The sequence below is a fragment of the Sminthopsis crassicaudata genome, chromosome 5, assembly GCF_048593235.1.
Source record: "Sminthopsis crassicaudata isolate SCR6 chromosome 5, ASM4859323v1, whole genome shotgun sequence".
In the NCBI taxonomy this organism is placed as follows: domain Eukaryota; kingdom Metazoa; phylum Chordata; class Mammalia; order Dasyuromorphia; family Dasyuridae; genus Sminthopsis; species Sminthopsis crassicaudata.
The window spans coordinates 131,943,836-131,961,151 of NC_133621.1; the positions used below are offsets into that span (position 1 = coordinate 131,943,836).

A 17,316-nucleotide genomic window follows, 5' to 3' on the forward strand; every position below is an offset into this window, starting at 1 on the left:
AACATTCTTGTTTTTTCAATCCATGCCTAAAATCTAGAGCAAAACAAGAACACAACAAATAAACAAAAATTCAGTGTTATTACACTGAATTTTTTTTTACCACTACACACAACTCGAAAAGTTGATTACATACTACTTAGATCTTGACTGTCACAGAATCTGCCTAGAATTTCAATATAAATGGAATTAATCAAGTGAAAATATATTATTTATAATTCACTTTAATTTAGCAAATCAAATCACAAAGCATACTAATATTAATTTCACTCTTGTAGTTCTAAAAGATCTAAGTAGTTTGCCTTCTCAGGTGTGGATCAGAGAAAACTTTCTTGGCATTCCCAGTGACTTGTCTTATGCAGTTAGTGTTATTGTCAAACACCACCCTTCTTTCCCTAGAAAATCAATTGGCCACTGCTGCAGCCACAAATCCATCAGTATGGTAGCCAAGAAAAATCTGTTTGCTTTTCAATTTTGAAATTTAAGCTCCAGACCAAAGTCATAAACAGTAGCGATTCTCACTGCTTGACTACTGTAACATTCCAGAATGTTTCTAATTATCTAACTTAAAATTCTCTCAAAAATCTCCTACAGAAAATTAGTTTAATTCATCAGTTTTAAAATAAGTACTACAAAATCATGCTATTTATTATCAAGGATAACCCAATTTGTGCTGCTTTAGTTACCAAAGAACTAAAAGGACAGTGATAGAAGGTTTGCTTGTTTATTTTAAAGGTGTTTCCCATGTTGAAGACAATGTTATATTGAGGATCAATTGTTCAAACTACGCAGGAATTTTAAGAGGTCATAGGATGCAAGATGATACAATATCAAATTTCAAAATCAAGAAGTCATTGATAGTTTGGAAAACTCATTTATACTGCCAGACCCTCAGTTTACTCATCTGTAAAATGAAGGGTACAAACTAGATGGGTTCTGAGATTCCCTTCTATCACTAGATCAATGATTTCCATTGAATCCTATACAGGAGAACTAGGAAGTCTTATGGTAGAATCACCGTGTGAGAGCTCTTTAATATTATCCTTCCATGCACTTCATCCTTATGAACCACACACCTAAAAAGGTTTAAAATTCTGGGAACAGGGAGGGCAGCCAAGCAATCTTTCCACTTAGGCAAAGGCTGGGATTCTCCCCAAAGTCTTCCAGTAACCCTTGGCTGGCTATCCCTTGCTGGACTGTGAAGTCACTGGCTCCATTACTGTGGGAAGGGTGGGAATTGGCTTTGCTTATATATTTGTTTCTGGTCTGTATTTATAATCAAGGATAAAAACCATTCAGGAAATAACACTCTTGACATATTTCAAGAAATAACAGTAACACAATTACACGTGACATATTTAACTGAGTCAATAATTCTTATTTTTATCTTGCCGGCAAAGTAAAACTAAAGTATTACAATTTACTTACTTCTGATGAGATCTCCATCTGAACGATTTCCCCAGATGGACTGGTCTTGATTCTCTCCATGCACAAATAGACTATTGGTGGGTGGTGTGATAGCTCTCTCTGTATTGTCTTGGTCACATTTTTCTAAATAGAAAAAAATTTAAGTTTACTGTTTGCCACCAGATTTTCTTGTTTAGGTTTCATTTAATGCATTTGTATCACCAGAGATTGTCACATTATAGGAATATAATAAATGCTTTTGATAGATAATGTTCCTTTTACTTTAATGATCATCACTTTAGATATAAAAGGGACCACAAGTAATTTACTCCAACCTCTTTAATTTTATAGATGAGGAAACTGAGATTCAGAAACATTACTTTTTTCCCCCCCAATATCACATAGATAGTAAACAGAGTCAAGTTGAAACCAGATCTTCTAACTCTAAAGTTAGTGCTTTTTTTTCCATTTCACCATAAAATGATGAGAATATATTCAATTTATAAGTTTTCTAGATGCTTAAAGATCTTATAATAGGGAGCAGTTAGGTAGTGCAGTAAATAGAACAGCAACCCTAGAGTCCAGGGGACTTGACCTCTGACACTTAACACTTATTATCTGTGTGACCCAGGACAAGTCACAATCTCAATTGCAAAGCAAAACAAAACAAAACAAAAATGATCTTATGAGAGGCATCATGGCACAGTCCCCTTTCTGACACACAATGTGCATAAAAACCTCTAAATAGCTAAATCTGTAAATTGAAGAAAAAGTGCCAACCTACACTGATAAAGAGTTTCCTTTCCCAGTAAAATCCCAGCTCAAGTCCTGATTCCTATACTTAAAAGTCTGACTGCTTTTGGGAGGAGGAAAAGAACATCTTTTCTAATTATTGCCTCCAAGTAGTGTTAGGGGCTATAATCTATAAAATTCTTTTTTAAAAATTCTGTATTTTGCATAATGTTCTAATGTATCTGTTTAAACACTACTTAGATATTAACTTTATACAGTGATTCCAGCTTTGTTAAGATAAGTCATAATGCTTCAAATAAAACAAAATCATCTGAATTAATTGGAATACTTAAGTTTTCTGCCCATGTGAATGTGTGTCTTGTGAGCAAATCACTTACACTATGGTAATTTCAGAAAGAGTGTGGAGTTCTGCCAAAAATCTGTTTTGTATTTCTTATGATTCAACACATGACAATGAAAGATACCACATGGAACTAAAAAGACCTTCAATTTTATTATTGCCATGCAAAAACCATGAAATATTTTTAAATAATAATAAATAAAAATCTGATGAATGCTTAACCCTTTTCAGCTTTGTAAAACTTTAATCAGCATTATTATAAACAAAATATAGAATGATCTTTATAATCTCATGGAACTTATCTCTTTTTAATGATAGTTTTATTATGTTAGAAGCTATTTTAACAAATAACCAAAGAAAAATTATTACTATTATACATAAATTTTAATCAATAATTGGAAAATCTGTGAGTTCATAAATATCTGTTTATATCTTTCTTCAAGACTCAGTGCTTAGCATCTATTGAAAAGGAAAATGGAAGGATGAAGAGAAAGGGAAGAGAAAAAAAAGGAAAATTAAATTTAAGAAGGATAAATATAAAGTCTTACATCTGGACTCAAAAATCAACTGTACAAGTATAGGATTAGGAAAACATAGGCCTTGGGAGGAAGATCTGTAGGTGTTAATGGACTTCAAAATCAAGAGAGTCAATAGTATCACATAACAGTTTAAAAAAAAAAACAACTAATTAATCTTAGGCTACAGTAATAGAATTGTGGTGTCCAAAAATAATAACTGATGTATTCTTAGCTGATCAGATCACAAGGGCAGTTGTGTGTGCTAAAATCTGAGTGCCACATTTTGAAGATCTGTGACAAAATTAAATGAACCATAGAGAAGATATAACCAGGTTGATGAAAAGGTCTTATTCTAATGGATTCTAGTTGTTCAGTCTAGGAAGACAAGACTTAGAAGAAACAGGATGGCTGTCTTCAAGCATCATGTAGCAATAATACTCAATAGTAGTAACAATAACTATGTATACAGTGTTACAAAATGCTTTTAAAATATTCTCTCATTTTATTATCATGATAACCCTAGGAGGTAGATAGCGTTACCCCCACTTTACAGATGAAGAAACTGAGGCAGAAGAAGGATATAAATATTTTGCTAGAGTCATAGAGGTACTAAGTTTTTCCAAGGTAGAATTCAAATGTAGGCTTTCCTAACTCCAAGTCCCATACCTTATTCATGAGCTACCTGTCTCTTCTGCTGGGCTCTATAGGGTAGAGTTAAGAACAGTGGGAAGAAATTGACATTGATTGGATTTACATTAAAACTTCCTGACAAATTCTGCTGCACCAAAGAATAAGCTGCTGCAAGTAGTGAGTTCTCTCTCTCTCTCTCTCTTTTTTTTTAAGATTTTCAACAAAGACTTTCATTAAGTTCATTAAACCTAAGTTAAATCAACATTTCTGACTCTTTGATGTTTAGTCCACTAAAGGCTACAATCTTCATGTGACTCATTATTTAACCATGTGTCCCCAATCTTGTACTTGTAGAGCTGAACCAAAATGTTTAAGGTCTTCATTTAGGCTGGAGCACCACTTATTGAGAGGAGTTTCTAGAGGCACAAGTATAGAACACACTAAGTGACTTCTCCTGTGCCTTCCAGTTCTGAGAGGTTATGTTGATGCAAGCTGTATCACAGAAGACAAAAGGGCAGTGTCATACTTCTTTTTTATGCTAATAGATGGCTTAGTAATTGAATGCCAGGTCTGAAGTCAGAAAGATTCATCTTCCTGAATCCAAATCTGATCCCAGACACTTATTAGCTGTGTGAGCCTGGGAAAGTCACTTAACCTTGTTTGGCTTAATTTCCTGCTCTGTAAAATGAGTTGGAGAAGAAACAGCAAATCACTCCAGTATCTTTGCCAAGGAAACCCCAAACGGTGTCACAAAGTCAGACACAACTGAAAAACAATGCACAGCAATAACCACCCAAAAATCATATTTCATAGTTTTTTAAGGACTTACATACATCACTTTATTTGATTGCCCAACCCTCCAAGAGAGTTAGGAAGAGCAGGTTCTATTATCCCCATTTTACACAAATGGAATCTAAACCTCAGGGATGTCAAATTATTAACCCCAAGATTCTAGGATTTCTATCTGTCAGAAGCCAAGAAGCCACTTCTCCCAAGCCCCTTGCATACTGTTTTTGTTTTGTTTTTCCACTAGAACATAATGCTTCCACCCACGTCCAGTGTTAGATACAGGGTAGGAAGTGATGAAATACTATGCTTTGAATTTCCCTAACTCTTCACTTCTATGAACTGGATAATCTGTGTCGATTAACTGTTCCATGATTTGCTAATATCTATCATTTTATATGATACATATCTCCTTCAATATTCATTTCCATAAAACACTGATGAGGTATAGAGCACTATTTTAAACACCACAGTGGAGGTAATAGACTCAATTGCAATCATTGAGAATCTTATGAAGCTTAATTTTATAGAAGGGAGTATAATTGACACAAATGTAATCAATAAGATATACAGCCATAGAACCAGACAGTTTAGCAGCACATTTCAGTCAACCAATCAGATTCTGAGTATTAAGACAACTATAAAACCAGCTCCATTTCCAGATTTTCACTACTTATATAAGCACATATATTAATCGTGGCAATTTGGAATTGACAAATATTTTGGCTGGGCTAGATCTACAGCATACACTGAAACCTATTCTAAAATAGCATTTCTATCTTCAAAACTAGATGTCCCAATAGTCTTATTATGGCACTGCACTAAGACTTTAGGGACAACCTGTATATCATGGTTCTGAAAGATTTACTCCCCAGACAGGTGATCCATATGGAAATATGCCATCAGAAATTTTATGCTTTTCTAGCATTTTTATATATGCCTCTAGTTTCTTTATTCTTCAGGATTGCAATTTTCCCCTTAAGGAGAATGTCAATATCAATGAAATAGATGTGATAGACTTCCTAAGCTCTTCTCCTCATATAATGTAATTGGAACATAATGCTATACAATTATTTTTTTTAAATTGAGAGCACACTGAATGTTGAAATAGAGCACATACTACTCATCACCGAGTGTCACAGTATTCTGAATAATCATAGAATATTATCTAATCATCTAATTAATATAAAGGTATGTTTTTTCTGCCAACATGTCAAAGTTAGCTTAAGAGAAGAGGAAAAGGAACACACATATATATAATTCTATTAACAGACAAGTTGAAAGAAACAGTGTGGTATAAAAGTTAAAACACTGACAGAAAACCTGAATTCCAGTTTGGGTACCTAGGTGACATGATGGATAGACTTCTGGGGTCTGGAGGCAGCCAGACTTGAGTTCAAGTCCAATCTTACTTTAGTTGAGCAACCTGAGGCAAGTCAAAATCCCAGTTTCCTCAACAACAAAAAAAAAAGGGGGGGGAGGGAGGGAATAATAATAGCACCTACCTCCTAGGGTTGTAGTGAAGATCAACAGGCCTGGCCCAGTGCCCGGCATAGAGTATGCTTATATACATAGTAGCTACTAATATTATTGTTATTATGATTAGTCCTAATTTTACCAAAAATAACTCTAAAAATGATCAAGTCATTTAATCTTTCTCAATTTCAATTTCCTCACCTGTGAGATGAAGATAATAAGGTCTGTCCACCTCATAATTCCATAATAATATCTATCTGTGAAAGCAGACTGTAAAGGATGCTACATAAATGTGAGGATTTAATTTAAAGGAAAAAAAAAACAAGAAACTACAAACATTTTAAAAGTAATATTGAACCAACGTACAGGGTTATACTGTCAATTTTGAAAAACTATCTGCAAAACATTTTATCATTTATTGTCATACTCCCAATTCCTACACTGAGAATACTACCGATCAATCCTTCCCTTCATACTTAAACTTTTTCCCCAGGGCATCAGTCCTGCAAAGATTGCGTTTTCTTGCCTTCCCTATCTCAAGTGTTTGGTGAATTAGCTCAATTCTAAAAACTGCAGTAGAGTCCCTTGCCTCTTATGCTATTAACCTTCACACTTTACCAATTCACAAACTCATATGAGTTCCAATCTTTGCCAGTTTGCCTCCTATTTACATGCTGGTAAATGAAGTTGGAGGATATCACAAACCTTGCTGAGTGGGTCCACTACAATTGCATATTACATATTTTTAACTGGGTCCTCACTGCAGCAAGGCAATCTTTTTAATCTCCCTAATCAGTTTAGTCTCCACTCACCAGCTGGCTAATCAAAATTCTAGTCCCTTCACTAGCCTCCCCTTCCCATTTTTTTTAATACTCACTAAAATAATTAAAGTCATTCAATGAAAGTTCCCTCTTCTTCCCTCCATCCCATCTTATATTACTCAGATGCTTTTCTTCACTATTTCCTCCTTCACCATTGTCTCATGAAGAAGCAGACTTTCTTGTCATATGGTAAACCCCTCTACATGTACAAAATGTCTCCTTCTATTTCACCTTCTCTAGAAGATTCCCCCCTCTCAGGACCCCATTCTTTTACTAAGTTTCAGTCTCTCATCTACTGGTTGCTTCTGTGCTGTGGAAAAACATGCCTTGAGCTTTTTCCATCTTTAAACCCTCACTTGATCAATTATCTCCACTATGTATGGTCTCTTATTGATGAAGTTCGGTGCAAGGCAGAGAGTTGTGGGAACCCCCTCTGGTCAGCCTGCAGGTCCTTCATAAAATAATTTGCAAACCTGAAAAGTTAGACTGGCAAAAGAAGTTTATTGTTGGAACTGAAAAGCCAGCCTTTGCTAGGAAGGCTGACTTCCTCAGAGGTAAGGTAAAGTTCTTAGCAGAGAAATCCAGACAGAGGTAAAGAGGGGTGTGGTCCTGTTAGGGAAATAGGTGAAAGAGATAAAGAGGGGTTAATGCTGAAAAGAGAATGTCTTTTCAGTAGGCAGAGGGTCTTCAAGGCAGCTATGCCAAGGAAAGAGAGGTTACTTGGCATGATTTCTACTTTTGGCTCTCTGCAAGAAATGAGCCCCAAGTTGCCCCTTTTTATAATTTGAGACTTCAGCGAGGGGCTGGGTGCAGATTGAGTAGAAATCAGAATGAAATCTTAGCAAATTGAATAGAAATTTTCCATCTGAATGAGTGTCCCTGGACTAATCTCCATCTCAACAGAGGTGGATATTTCTATCCAGATTTCTATCTAGATCTCCAGTTCAGGCTAAGTAAGAGTAGTCCTGGACTCAACTAGTCCCACCAAGATAATAGATTCCCTAGAGTGGGTCTCTCAGGGGAGAGCTCCTCCCAGGGTTCAAGGAGTTTCTTAAGTGTTTCCCCCAAAGTCAGAGAGAGAGAGAGACAGTTTCAGTGTTCCCCACATCATTATCTCTTCTTCCTTTTGTGCTATTGCCTAGAGAAAGCCATCTACAAATGGTGCCTTCATCCCTTCTACTTTTATTCTCTCTAAAGCCCTATAGCTTCCAGATTCATTATTCAAATAAAATTGTTCTCTCCAAAGTTACCAGTGATCTCTTAATAGCAAATCTAATGATCCTTTCTCATTATATCTTGCTTCTTTCTCCACAAACCTTGGTCTAAATCAGTTGTCCTCCCTTTCCTTCACACAATGAATTTTTATTCCCCACCTCACACATACCCTTCCATTCAAGCCTTTACAAAAGTATTTCCAAAGCCTGGAACACATTTTGAACTCTTCAAGCCTTCAAGTTGCTCAAACAGTATCTCCTACATAAAACCTTTCCTGCTTTTTCCCCCTCCCACATCAATCAATATTGTATAGACTAACATATTTAGCTATCTTGTATATTACTGCCTACTTTAGTATTTATTCTATATGTCTTTGCCTGGTACAATGTAAATGAGCATGTAGTCTCCTCCAACCTTCTTGAAAATAGGGGTTAATTTTTTGTATTTGTATCCCTTAAATTCCTGCTGATTGAGTCAAATCATAGTAAGAGGGGGAAAGAAGAGAGGAATGAAGATTTGAAATTATCTGTTTTTAAGTTAGTATCAAAACTATATGGTACAAGATAAAAAGTTTGTAAGTGAAAAAAAATAGATAAGCAAATATCTGAGATAGATAAGCAAAATGTTTATGCAATATTCATAATGATGATATCATCAATCCATATAGGAATTAAAGCAAAATGTATTATTTTATCAAATTTATTATTTTAATCAAAGCAAAAATTATTATTTTATGTGTTTCAATTGCTATTTTAAAATGCTGTTTACAAAATGGCCTACCTTTTGGGGTAAGAATTCACTACTTGACAAAAACTGCTGGAAAAAATTGGAAACTAGTATGGCAGAAAGTAGCTTAGACCCACATCTAATACCATATACCAAGATAAGGTCGAAATGGGTTCATGATCTAGACATAAAGGATGATACTATAAACAAATTAGAAGAATATAGAATAGTTTACCTCTCAGACCTGTGGAGGAGAAAGGAATTTGTGACCAAAGATGAACTAGAGATCATTATTGATCATAAAATAGATAATTTTGATTACATTAAGTTAAAAAGGATTTGTACAAACAAAACTAATGCAGACAAGGTTAGAAGGGAAGCAATAAACCAAGAAAACATTTTTACCTCCAAAATGTTCTGATGAAGGCCTCATTTCTAAAATATATAGAGAATTGACTCAAAGTTATAATAGTTCAAGCCATTCTCCAATTGATAAATGGTCAAAGAATGTGAACAATTTTCAGATGAAGAAATTGAAACTATTTGTAGCCACATGAAAAGGTGTTCCAAATCACTATTGATCAGAGAAATGAAAATTAAGACAACTCTGAGATACCACTACATACCTGTCAGACTGGCTAAGATGACAGACAAAGATAACGATGAATGTTGGAGGGGATTGTGGGAAAACTGGGACACTGATACATTGTTGGTGAAACTGTGAATGGATCCAACCATCCTGGACAGCAGTTTGGAACTATGCTCAAAAAGTTATCAAAGGGTGCATATCCTTTGATCTAGCAGTGTTTCTACTGGGCTTATATCCCAAAGAGATCTTAAAAGAGGGAAAGGGACCAACATGTGGAAAAATGTTTGTGGCAGCCCTCTTTGTAGTGGCAAGGAACTGGAAACTGAGTGAATGCCCATCAACTGGAGAATGGTTGAATAAGTTATGGTATATGAATATTATAGAATATTATTGTTCTATAAGAAACTCCCAACAGGATGATTTCAGAGAGGCTTGAAGAGACCTGTGTGAACTGATGCAAAGTGAAATGAACAGAATCAAGAGCTACATGGCAATAACAAAATTATATCATGATCACTTATGACGGATGTGGCTCTCTTCAACATTGAGATGATTCGGATCAGTTCCACTTATGCAGTGATAAAGGGAACCATCCTACACCCAGAGAGAAAACCATGGGAACAGAGGGTGGAACACAGCATAGCATTCTCACTCTAATATTATTTGCTTGCATTTTGTTTCTTTTTTCTCAGTTTTTCTTTTTCTTCCTTCTTGATTTGATTTTTCTTGTGCAATCAGATGGCAATGTGAATATGTATACACATTATCGGATCTGGCATATATTTCGGCATATTTGGCATGTATTGGACTGCCTGCTGGGTGGGGGAGGGGATGAGGGGAAGAAGGGGAAAATTTGCAGCAGGGGATCAAGCAGAGGTCAATGCTGGAAAAACTACCCATGCATATGCTTTGTGAATAAAAAGCTTCAATAAAAATAAATAAAAATGCTATTTAAAAAGTAGAACATTTGCATTTAATTCTTTTTGTCTTGTTTTGTTAACTCTGCATTGCTTCAAACAAGTTGTCCCATCCTTCTTTGAATTCTTAAAATTATTTTTTTGCCTCTAGACACTTATTGGCTAGGTGATACTAACACTAGTCACTTCACTTCACAGAGGTCCAGGCAACTCCCTAAGACTACGTAAGTACAGGGGAAAAGTGGATATCTGTTTAACAAAAATTTCCTCATCTTAAATTCTCATGATATAACAGCTGCAATTCCCATCCCTGCCCCTACTTTTTTCTTACAAACAGAAATATTTCATCAATTCTATATATTATAAATTGCTTAATCATTCTTCAATCATTAGGCAATTGTTTTCCAAAATCATTGGATCTCATTAAAGCATAAGGTTGCATGTACTTTGAATTATAGTCACTCTTTAATACGATATTATTTAACTACTTCCAAGGATTCTGTAGTACAAGTGATAAACTAGATGCATTGAGGCAAAATTTATCCTGAATTTTTTTTTTTTTTTTTTTTTTTTTTTTTTTTTTTTTTTGCTGAGGCAATTGGAGTTAAGTGACTTTCCCAGGGTCCCACAGCTAGGAAGTATTAAATGTCTGAGACTGGATTTGAACTCAGGTTAGTGCTCTATCCACCTAATTTTTTCTTAAGAATGGTTATAATACACATCCACAAAATGTAACTTAAAAGATGAGAGACAGAAATAGACAGATGTAGACAGACACATATATGTAGATAGTCAGATGGTTAGATGTAATTAGTTAGAAAGACAGAGAAGAGAGAGAGAATAGATATATGAGAAAGAGAAAAAAGAAAGAGGTAGGTAATGTCAAAGAAAATATCTCATTTTACAGAAGAAGAAACTGAGGACAAGAAGATTTGTGATTTGATCAAAATCACACATGAAGTAAACAATAGGTTCATACTTTGAATCCAGATTCTCTAATTCCAAAACTCATATTTTTGCTACTGTACCCCTTAGAAATGACTTTTTCACCTAAAACCCTCCCAATGGGATAGAATAAACAGAATTATAAACTAATTTATAATTTATATTTATAGATATATAGCCCTTTGGGATATCCCCAGGGAATGTTCCCACCCTTTAGATTCCAGAACCTAACTCTGTTCCAGTCCTACTCTGCTTTATTGACAAAATTCTTAAACAAGTAGAAAAAGTTTCCATTTTCCTTTTTTCCCCTCTCATATTTACCCTCTTCCTTCCTTATTTTCACAGGCTACCATCCTATTTCAATAATAGATATTGCTATGTATATACAGAGCCTTGTGCCTTACATAGGCACTTATCTCAGAACTCTATACTATGGGTAATAGAGACAATAATTTTTACAGATGAGCAAATGGGGGAATCAAAGAAGCCACATAATTTGTCCTAAGTCACATAAAGCTATTATCATGGTGGCAAAGCCAGAATTCAATCCAGGTCCTTACTTTCCAAAAGTCAATATTTGTTTTTAACCTACACACATACATAGATAGACATACTTATATGTATATTGTGTGTACATGCATAGGTATAGATTATGTATATGTTTTATACATACACACTATTTTCTTTAAACTACTTTATGAATGAGAAGAATGCTCATTTTGAAGTGAGGAAGACTTGAGTTCAAATTGTACTTTGGATACCAGCTTATGACCCTGGAAAAGTCACATAACCTCTTGTAACCTCAGTTTCCTCATCTATAAGACAGAGATAATAATAGTCACTACTTCATGGATTGTTGCGAGAATCAAAAGTGCTTTCCTAACCCTAAAGTGATATATAAATGTTAACTATTGTCATCATCTAAAATCTCAGAATGTTATGCTGAAAAGTACTTCAAGATAAAATTAAGGATCAGAAAAATTAAGCGACTTGACCAAGAGCATACAAGTGGTAAAAGGCAACTGGCATATATACTCAAGTCTTCTAGTTAGCAATCTCATGTCTGTTCTATTATATTATGCTGCTGCCTCACCATTGAGTCGTCACTGTAACTATATCCTGGATTATAAGGCTCCCCTACCTCCAGTCTCACATCTATCATGTATACTACAAACAAAAAGCATTCCTAAAATTTTAATTTTGATCATGTCACTCTCCTGCTCAAAAATATTCAATTCTCTAATCTGCCTAGATTAAATCTGGTTTAACTTGGAATTCAAGGCTCTCTACAATTTGACCCCAAACTACTTTTCCACAGCTGCCCAATCAAGTCCTATTTTTAGTGCTTAACTCTACCTAAACCAGCAAGGTGGAGGCTCAATACCCCCAAAATAGCATCACAGCCTGATGACCTAAACAGATGAGGATGAACTACTCCTAGCCTAAAACGATTTTTTCTTTCTCTGACCTCGGAGGGTACAGCAGGTCAATATGTGAACAATGACTGTATTCCAAAGCTGATTGATTGCATGTTGCATTGTGGCATCTCTTCTATTATTTTCATAATTTCATTTAAATCTTATATCATTAACTCTTAATCTTTATTGTCTTTGTTGTTAGTTTGTTGTAGAGAGGCTTCCAATTACACTGAAAACTTATTGATGAAAGCAAATTAATTGTATTTTCTTTCTGAATTCTTCAGGGGGCCTAGCATGGTATTTTGTACCCAGAAGGTGGTTGATAAATATTTGCTGATTTGATTTTCCCTTTTGACATTCCAATGATGAAAAATGATTCAGATATGCAAATACTAACTTCAGATTAGTAGTCAAACTTGAAACTTCCTAAAGGACAAGAGTAAAGACACATGCACATGAATCATCTTATTAGGAATATGTGGGTGTGAATATGAAAACAGAAGTGAGAATACATTCAGAAGCTCAAAAGTTGAATACAGACTAAAAGAACTATCTTCTCAATAGATCCTCTTCATGTTGGAAAATGGCATTAATATCTATAACATAAATCTGTTTCTAAAAACCAAAGACTTTCCTGCTTAAGAATATTTGTATTGATATAAAAAGAGAATGTTTAAAATTTGAGTGACTTTATTAAATGCATTCACTGTTTCTCCCAGAAAGTCATTCAAAATATAAACATGTTTATATGAAAAGAGTGATGATTAAAGAGAACAGGAAGCAAGAGTTTAAATCTACATCAATGTAGTACTGAAGTGAAACTATTCAGAACTGAGTCTAATCTCAAACCAGAAAATCAGAAGAGAAATTTTGAAACCATATAATCAGTCTGTTGCCTCCCAGAAGTACTATGCTCACGCCATCCCAGAAAGATGGATTTGTTGTACATTTTCCACACTTTGTATTTCAACAAATTTGTCAAGGGTGAAAGACATAACTTTCTGATTCTGCCAAAGCATTCTGCTTCAATTTTTCCAGAATCTATACTTCAAAAACACAATGCTGGCTGACTAACTTGCACATTGTGTCTGGGCTGTTTTAAAAATGAAATCACTTCATCTAGACCCAGGAAATAAGGTTAAAAAAAAAGAAAAAAAATGCCAACTCATGCAAGATTTCCAAAGACTCCCTAATAATCACACTAACATAAGCACCATCAATACTGCTCTAAAAAGAATCTCCACACTTTGTATTTCTCTATCCAAAGGAAATCACTGGCCTAGTCTCTCACCCTTATCAATACTTCCTTGGTGTTTGGCTCCCATAGATGCTAGATGTTTATCTCCTTCTATACAGACTAAAACCTAGATATACCTTAGCCTCCTGAACAATGTTTGACCAGGTTCTTCACTCCCTAACTCCTTGCCTTTTTTCCTTATCTCTATTTGGTGTCCTCATTGTGGATGAGCATCTGTGGCCTTGTTGATCCACCAAACCCTAGGCATTCTTCCCATACCTCTCCCTCTCTTCCCCATCAAGAGCATAAAACAATAATGCTGCTCTCTTTCACTTCTACTTTACATCAGGCAAATTCAGTCATTCTACATTAGACTATCTCATCTTCCCTTTGTAAATTTTGACTCATGGTGCCTCTCTTATTTGGAACATACACTGTAACTCCTCCATTTCAATCTGTAGACAGATTTGTTAAAGATCCAACCCCATCTCCCCCCCCCATTAAGCTTTCTTTTATCACCCCAAATTGAAAGTGATCTTACCTAAAACTTTCTTTTTTTTTAATCACCTTTTTGTCCTTGACATATTCTCTCTAATATCATACTCACTTGGGTTGAATTCCACATAAATTTTAATCCTTATATCCAAACTACACTGTCTTGTACAAAATAGACAATGAATAGGGAGGCATTCCTCAAATTAACCAGTATAGATACATCTTTTTAACCTTCTTATTCCTTCCTACATCTCTATCCAGTTATATCAGGAAAAAACTCTCGTGCTTCTTATTGTTTATGAAAGATAGATACAACCTGATGTACATCATAGGTTTCAAGAGAACAGTTGAAAAGAGAAATGCCCATGGCCAGTAATTCTAAAAGTAAAGTCAGCCCTACCAATACAGAATTTGAACAAGGAAGAAAAAGTACTACTATCTAGTCAGTCAATAACTATTTATTAAATACCCATTAAGTGCCAGGAATTAGGAAAAATGATGTAGATAAACTCATTAGCCAATTTAGATTTTAAAACACATGTATGATAAATGGAAATGTAGGCAAGTTACGAAAAGGAAGTGGCATAATCTAAAAAGAACAGAGAAAAATTATATTAAAGTACAGAATGAATTGGGCTGAAGATGAAGTCAAAAAACAACAGAACGGTCAGTTACTCCAATATTCAGTTTTTGGACAAATATCCAAGATATGTGACTCAAGATCACATAATTGGAATCTGAATCCAGATTTCACCTTTTCTGTATAAAATGTAATGCTGCTCAAGTTGTATGATAGGATAATAGATAACATAGAAAAGTAAAATCTTATTTTTCTTCTGTTTTTCTCTATGAGTAGGTATAATCTATAGATTTGGGGAGAACGGAAAAAAAGGGGGAAATTAAAAGCCAAGAAATGGAAGAAGATAGTAAGAGTACTTAGATTCCCTTAATTAGTTCAAGTCATCATCTCTGAACCTATTGCACTTGAGTATTAGGAAAAAAAATGGCAGTGTTATTATTGAGTTGCTGTAAGCAATCTCTAAAAAATTCATTCTAGAATGGGAAAGACACCAAGAGGTCATAAATGAGAAAATGTCCCAATTTTCAACAAAAAGGAGATAAGAGAAACAAAATTTAAGAGAGATGAGAGCGAGAAAAATTTCCAACAGGTGAAACTTTAATTCTTAACAAAATTCTATCATTTTAATAAACTCTGAATAATTATGGATTTTTTTTAAATTCCAGAAAATTAAAGAGATGACTTGTGAACACTTGTAAAGGAAACAGTGATCACCAAGAGCCAGCCACATCCACTAGACCAGTGCTTCTTAAACTTGTGTTATGACCCAGATGGGGTCACATAACCGAATGTGGGGGTTGCAAAAAAATATTTGGCAACAGTAAAAATTTTCTGAACACAACCAAAAGTCAATTCAAAACCAAATGTGTGACTTCTCTGCAATCTTGGGTCTGAACACACAATACAGGCACTTTTCAGTGTGCATGTAAAAACACTGCCAGAATTATCTCAGCTCAGATTCAAGATGGGATCATATAAAACTTCCTCAGACAAAAAGGGCTTTCAACCTTATGCTAGACCAACAGCTCCAGGCAGAGATACTGGAATGGTCTGACAATTTTCTTCTCCAGTTCATTTTACAGATGAGGAAACTGAAGTAAACAGATTTAAGTGACTTGTCCAGGACAATCACAGTCCCTAAACACAGCAAGTACCAATAAATGTTTGTGAATTTAACCAACAGGATTTATCAGGCAGATGATTAATTCCTTCACTGAAGTCACATATTGGCCTTAGATTGTCAGAGTTCTGATAGGTAATACTGAATTGGAAAGGCTTCAAGTGTGGGTTCAGGGATGAATGCATATTATCAATAGAGATTAGCAAAGCTGAGTTGAAAAAAAAAAAGCTTATCATCAAGATATTTACAAGTTGATAAATGATAAAAATTTTAAAATGATAAAAACCTGAAAAAAATATGTACTATATTATATTAAATTTGTAATTAATATTAATAAAAGGTGTATGTGTAGGATGTAGAAAGGCATTTCATCACCAAATGATGAAATCACAAATCACTGAAGCATTGTAAAATGTAAACTTGAGAGATCAGAATATCAAAGACACAGTATACTGTACTTTGAGAAGGTGTTTGACAAAACTTCTTATGACCTTTGTAGATAAAACCAGGACATCTTGGTGGCACAATGGACAGAGGATTGAGCTTGGAGACAGGAGGACTCCTCTTCCTGAATTCAAATCTGATCTCAGACACTTACTAGCTAGGTGATCCTGAGCAAGTCATTTCACTCTGTTTACCTCAGTTTCCTCATCTGTAAAATGAGCTGAAGAAGGAAATAGCAAACCACTCCAATAGCTTTGCCAAGAAAACTCCATAGGGTCATGAAGAGGTGGACAGGATTGAAACAACTTAAAAACATCACAACACTTGTACAACCTACCTCACCTGGCAGTTATGAAGAATATGCTGGTTGCTATATAAATGAGTTACTATCACTGAAGCAGTAGTGGAGAGAGTACTGGGCCTGGACCTACAAAGACCTACCTGACTTCAATTGTGATCTCAGAAACTGTGCAATTCTGGTCAAGTTATTGAACCTCTAGCTGCCTCAATTTCCTCAACTATAAGATAGGATAATAATCACACTCACTTCACAAAGACTGTGTGAGAATCAAATGGAAAAAGTGCTTAGCCCTTGGCTAGCATATAATAAGCGAAATAAAAGTGGTAATTCCCTTCTCTTCTCCCCATTGAAAAATTGGACAATACCTAAAAAATGTAAGCAATGAAAGACTATGAACCATGACACACAAAAAATATAAGAAGGAACTAGAAAAGTTTAGCCAGAAAAATTGAAAAGACTAAGTGAGAAAAAAGGAAAATATAATCTCCTTGAAGGCACAAGATCATTTTGGTTTTGTATATCCAATTCTTATTGTCCAGTCTTTTTCAGTTGTGTCCAACTCTTCCTGACGCCATTCCAGATTTTCTTGACAGAGAAGCTA

At 34.9% G+C, this 17,316-nt stretch overlaps 1 protein-coding gene across 5 annotated transcripts in view; it reads right to left on the bottom strand.

Annotated features, from left to right (window-relative positions):
- Positions 1–17,316, bottom strand: part of MDFIC (MyoD family inhibitor domain containing) — a 212,157-nt gene that overhangs the window by 91,456 nt on the left and 103,385 nt on the right. For all 5 annotated transcript variants that reach the window (XM_074268248.1, XM_074268244.1, XM_074268246.1 and 2 more), the window contains one exon: positions 1,426–1,548. In XM_074268248.1, the coding sequence (XP_074124349.1) occupies positions 1,426–1,548 (123 nt within the window). The remainder of the gene's footprint in view (positions 1–1,425; positions 1,549–17,316) is intronic.